This window comes from Dipteris shenzhenensis, chromosome 9 (genome assembly GCF_047967505.1).
Source record: "Dipteris shenzhenensis isolate YYH24624 ecotype China chromosome 9, Dip_SZ_1.0, whole genome shotgun sequence".
Lineage (NCBI taxonomy): Eukaryota > Viridiplantae > Streptophyta > Polypodiopsida > Gleicheniales > Dipteridaceae > Dipteris > Dipteris shenzhenensis.
The window spans coordinates 11,536,873-11,542,806 of record NC_141604.1 but is presented as its reverse complement, the minus strand read 5'-3'; the positions used below and the strand labels follow the sequence as shown (position 1 = coordinate 11,542,806).

At 37.9% G+C, this 5,934-nt stretch overlaps 1 protein-coding gene across 1 annotated transcript; it reads left to right on the top strand.

Annotated features, from left to right (window-relative positions):
* The first annotated feature begins 2,179 nt into the window (after nucleotides 1–2,179).
* LOC147898195 (signaling peptide TAXIMIN 1) lies at nucleotides 2,180–2,956 on the top strand. Its single transcript, XM_087379638.1, has 2 exons — nucleotides 2,180–2,417; nucleotides 2,674–2,956. The coding sequence occupies exons 1-2, from the start codon at nucleotides 2,311–2,313 to the stop codon at nucleotides 2,795–2,797; spliced, it is 231 nt and encodes a 76-aa protein (XP_087235764.1). The 5' UTR covers nucleotides 2,180–2,310; the 3' UTR covers nucleotides 2,798–2,956.
* Nucleotides 2,957–5,934: the final 2,978 nt, after the last annotated feature.

Below are 5,934 nucleotides of genomic sequence, written 5' to 3'. Positions count from 1 at the left end.
AATTGTGCTTCATTTACGAAGTCAAGCTACCTTCATGCCTACAAAATGGTGATGGTGCTAGTCCATAACTACCATCTCCAATTAGTTTGATAATGGATAGAGGTAAATTCTATATTTCTACTTAGATTTGGGAAACATGCCTTTAATAGCATTGTAGACTTGTTCTAAATAATGCACGATCACTTTCTTTTTGGGAAAACTGATGTTGTTCATACATGCCAAGCTCTTTCATAATATGCCATTGATGTTACTCATGTTTCTTGAGCTAATTCTAACTTGCTTCATACAGCTCTTAGCTGCCAAACATATATGGTTCATGTCAATTATCATGTCCGAGAAAATTTCATATTTTTCCTTGTGGCTTCACATGTAATTACAGAGGGGTTTATCCCTTATGTTAGCTTGAATCAACATATACTCTAATTATAGAGGGGTTTATCCCTTATGTTAGCTTGAATCAACATAATGGCTCCTCATGTTTGTGCTAACAAACTTGCAACCTACTGTGTTGGAAGAAAACATAGACTTTGACCTTAGGGTAGTATTAGCATGTAGCTTTGCCTTTCCTTCTTGTGAAATGTGGTGGAAACCATGTGAAATGTGGTGGAAACCATCTTAGTATGTTAGTGGGCATTACCCATCATCTTCACTTTTAATAAATGAAATTGATGGTTTCATGGTTGGGACATACCTTACTTTAAGAAGGAAGAGACAAAACAATGTTCCAATTCAAATTTTAAAATACTCATATTTTTATTTTTGTAATTTCCAATGTTCATTTTTACAATATTGTTTGGATATCCTTGTTAAAGTCCTTTGGAATCACATCAATGTGGGGCTCATATGAAGGAGATCAACTTGATAAGTTGCAACATCCCCACCCTACAAAGAAGTCAATGTAACCTTGTGTCCTTTTTAATACATTCCCTTGGATTTTGTGCCATGTCACATTCTCTTTTTTCCAAGTGGCGTTAGTTATAAATCACTATTAAGCCCTTCCATTGACAAAATGCAAGGACAAAATGTCAAACATCAACATTTTCTTCTCCCTACTCCTTAAGCCTTATAACCCTCATCCTCTACTACGTAATTGTTCTTTATCTCGATTTTTTGAATGGTAGTACGTAAGGTTCTTATTGGTTTGATAATTGGCAGCAATAAGGCTCCCATTGATGATGCTTTGTTTTATTGAATAAAGATTGGGCTTGAGAATAAACAACTTATACTAACAGTGAAGGGAGTAAAGACAGAAGAATGACAAGTAGTAGTGCATGAGAGATAAGGTGGGGGGGTAAGGGTAATGCTACCTTGGCTTTTACGCAGGTGAAGGAGTTGACAATAATTAAAGGAGTTCTTGAAGTGTAGGGGAAATGATGCATGTGGCCATGAACAAGAGTATCATTTGCCTTGTCATTACAGTACAACATGGTATTTGGTTTTGATGCATAAGTGCTGTTGACAATAATTAAAGGAGTTCTCGAAGTGTAGGGAAAATGATGCATGTGACCATGAGCAAGAGTATCATTTGCTAAGCTCTGAAGCTGTCATATTTTCCTTATAATAAAGTTCTTTTTCTTTGCTCGCAAAAAAAGAAAAGAAAAGAAAAAGATTATCATTTCCCTTGTCATTACAATAGAAAAAGAGTATCATTTGCCTTGTCATTACAATAGAACATGGTATTTGGTTTTGATGCATAAATGCTAGTTGATCCATCTAATTACCATGAGCAATGAAGAGGGGGGTGGCCTTGTTTGTAAAAAGAGATATTGGAATTTTATTCGGTTGCATTGCCGCAAAAATGCGACGTTTTGTCTTGATGCAGTTTGGATGAAAGTGTGATATGCAACCCAATGCCTACGTGTGTGATATATGTTGTGTCACGTGAACTCGGGAGTGCGAGGCGGCAAGGGGGGGCGAGGATGAGGTAGGTGTGTTGGGAATTGTAGGATGGTGGTGGTGTGGAGGGGAGGTGCAAGAAGCCAAAACAAGCTCACGTATGAATATGAGTAAAGAAAGAGAGTCAAAGGTGAAGAGGGAGAAAACGCGTTTCAGAAGGGGGGATGAGGGATGAAACGTGTGGGGGAGAGTCACACGCATGGAGGCTGGTCAGCGTCCTGTGCCGGCCGTGTTCCTTAAATTTAGAGTTTGGTCGTTGCCGACGGCGATTGCTGCTGCTGCTTCTTCTTCTTCTCAGCTCCCTCGTTTTGCTTCACAGACCGCCATAGCTGCTGCTTCTTCTTCTTCTTCTTCTTCAGCCCCCTTCCCAATCCTCCTTTGTATCCCCCTCCCCCCCTCCTTTTCCTCCCTATCATGTGCTGCGATGGCGAATGTCGCCCCTTGGGCTTCCTCCTCGGCCTCCCCTTCGCCCTCCTCGCTACCTTGCTCTCCCTCGTTGGCATCCTCATCTGGATCGTCGGGTTTGCCTCTCTCCCTCCACAAAACTAGTTCTCCTTTCCCAGTGCCCCTACGTTTTGCTTGCTTTGATGACCACCGTGGTTGTGGAGCGTAGTTTGGCTCTGGATTGATGCGGTCCATGTAGCGTTTTTTTTCCTGTTGCGCAAAGATCCCATGAATGTTCTGCGAATTCCCTTTCTCAACTTTCAAACTGCGTCGCGAAATCTAGTTAGCTTTCGTAAGAAATGTCATGCGCTGATGGTCTTATGGTCTTTGCAGGATCATCTTGAGCTGCATCTGTCCCTGCTGTATTTGTGTAGCAGGTATAATCAATGTGGCTCTTGCTCTGATCAGGGCACCACTCCACGTAATAGAGTGGTTTACCTCGAAAATTCCATGCTAGCCTACAACATCCGGTTCTGTGGATGTCATTATCCGGTCCGTGGATCTGGAGTTTGGGGTTTTGTAAGACTACCTTGGGTGTGCTCCTCCTATTCATGAGGGCAACATTTTTTCATTGTAGATTTTTTCATCACCTGTTGTAAGTACATTTTTCTCTGGTGTTCTTTCCCAAGGCATTGCAGCCATGGAAATGCCATTAGTTATTGGAGTATGTGAATTTCTTTTGGATATGTGGCATAAGGCTCAAAAAATGGAAATCCTTATTAAGTAGTGCACCGAAGAGAAGGGTTGAGAGGAAGGGGGAAAGGAAGCTAGGGGTTATAGTACTGGGAGGAGGGGAAAGTAAAATTGAGGGCGATGGAGCAACCCCTTGAAAGAACGAAAGGCAGATGTTAAGGTAGGTAGGAGGGGTGAAAGGAAAATGGAGGAAGGGGCTTGTACATGAGGTTCTTGAGAAGTCGTTTTTAATTTCCTCTTTGAGATATACATTCCATTTTTGTTTGGGAAATTATTTCATGAGAGGAAGTAGTTTTTTATTGTGGCTAGGTAGAGGCTTACTACTTCAACCCTTCCACGTGATAAAGCATATGTTTCGGTACAATTTTTGTACTACCCAACACATAAATCCATTTTTGAGGCATTTCTTTATAGAAGTAAGAAAAACTTAAGAGATGGTTTGCTTATAATTGATTATTTCGACTTCAAGTCTTAAGCCATCCTTAGATGAGTTCAAGGTCTATACATTGTAAATAGGCATATAATACATTTGAGGTATGTAGAGGTGAATTTTTTAAAAATTTTGAGGGGGACTTGACTTGGCTAGAATGCTTATTTATAAATGAGCACACAAGTGCTTATAGAAATCTTCTTGTAGTTGTTAAGTACATGTCATATAAACAAAACATATTATATGGTGACACAAAGCTTTTATCAATGTGTACAAGAAATGCAAGTCAATACATATTCTATTAGACAAGGATGAAGGTTCTACGATGGTTTCCTATTGTGAAAGTCAATTTTAAGGTTTTTGAAAGTTAGATTTACTTTCTTCTTTATAAATAAGCAATCTTTATTTGGAAAGATAAACTTCAAAATCTAATTTCACATGTGAGAACATGACCTAAGGATGTCACAGCCTTTGGCATAGCCTCAAAGAGGTTGGAAAAAAAGGCACTCCAAAAGTGATTGTGCTAGGAAAGGAGGAATGTATGCAAGGGAAACATTTTGACCCGAAGTTCCCAAGGTAACTACATGAGTGTACCACATGAAGTTAGATACTTGAGTGTACCACATCATTCCCACTTGAACCTCAATGCATTGGAGATGCACATAATTTCCAGTAACATATTAAGATAATTGTCGCGAGGAATGGATTAATGAGTTTGAGGGAGATGTCTACAAATATTAAGGTACCAAGGTAGATTAATGAGTGTCCTTATATATGTGTTAACCTTCCCTCTTCTAACTTGTGTGCATGTGATGCTTTATTTGTATGTCTTTTCTTGTCAATAGACAAGATTAGAACTTTACACATTTTTTTGGAAATCTTCTAAGTGCAATGCCTTATTAGCACTATGATGTCTCACATTTCTAGTGATCATTAAGTCGTATCAACATTCACGCAGTTGGTTAAAGAATACTCTTATAAGTAAGAAATTCCTCATTAATAGAAAGACACCCTTACCTCTTCAAGGAGCACATTTGAATGGAAAAGGAAAGTGCAATTTTTTTCAATCATCAATCAACATTTTGGTTCCTAGATAGAGTTATAATGTGTTACGTGTGGATCACCAATGAGAGAATTTCATTTCTCTAAAAGGTGACCTAACCCTTTAAGATAAATAAGGGAAGCGCATGAATGTAAAATATGCCTCTGTCTAGTATTCTATATGGCATAGCATGGAGACAATTCTCGAAAGATCTTTCAAAGATTCTTTATTTTTTTATTAATTTGTATTTATCCAAAAGAGAGTCTTTGTGTACACGGAATTTTCAAAAGAGCCACAAAAGCTATTTTTTTGAGCTTCTTTTGTGTAGCACCAAGACCTTTCCTTGGAATTGAAAAAGTAGACAAAATACAATGGAATATCCAATCTAGCCCTTTGGGTAATAAAGAAAAGGGGACAAGTATAACACATTTCAAATCCAAAATAGAATCAAGCATATTGCTTCTCAAACAACAAGTCCTTGGACCTTCCACCTTCAAGTGCCCTATATTCAAAACTCTTTGTAGGATAGAAGTTGTAGAGCCTTCCTCATCCAAGATACCTCTAGTGTCTTTGCTTCAAGTTGCACACTGCATTTCAGCAATGCCTTTGGAATCTTTTGGCATATTATATCATGAGTCCCCTTTGAAAATTTTCATAGGGAGGTCACTAAGCAATATGTAAGATAGCACATGCATTCGAGAGAAGGGGTTTTATTTTGTTGGGGGGTTATTTATACATATCTAAGGGGTTGCATAAGTCAAAATTGAATTTTTATAAAAAAGGGGTACTTTAATCATCTCAAAATTTTTAGCATAGGTTATGAAAACCCATAGGTAGGAGGTTTCTTAAGTATCCTTGAACGCATGTGCTATATGGGTTTTTTACATAGTGAATGCCATCTTCTAATCGAATTGCATATTCCAAAATATCTACCGCATCTAGCACTAGTGTGTCAAACCTTAGACAAGTCTTCATGCCCCTCTTCCCTTTTTAGCCTCAATTTCTTATTACTCACCATCTTTGGGTTGATATACCCTTGAAAACATGTGTAAACTTGTTAAAAAAACAATGCACCTCTATAGACTTAGTATTTGATCTTTCCTTTTCAATTTTAGAAATACAAAATCTATACACTTGGAGAAATCCATTCTTCATTGTGATTCTTTATATTCGTCAAGATCAGAGGTTATAAGCTATATCAATATTGCTCATTTTACATTTTTGTCTTTCCTATTCCAAACAATAAGTCCTCAGATTCTAAGATTTTAAAGTTCTAACATTTAAAGGCTTGAATATAGTCAAAGACCATAATTTTTTCTTAGTAGACTATTGATTCTTCAACAATTTGCAGAAAGGCCAATAAAGTCAAATCAATAAAGCAATGAACCTGTTTTGATATCTGTAATTTTCTAGTCTAATCATACCTAGT

What these genes read in the sequence shown, in the direction of transcription:
- LOC147898195 (XM_087379638.1), top strand. Translation starts at nt 2,311, where the DNA reads ATGTGCTGCGATGGCGAATGTCGCCCCTTGGGCTTCCTCCTCGGCCTC. An exon ending in ATCCTCATCTGGATCGTCGG is followed by an intron (nt 2,418 to 2,673) that starts GTTTGCCTCTCT and finishes TGGTCTTTGCAG; the next exon opens with GATCATCTTGAGCTGCATCT.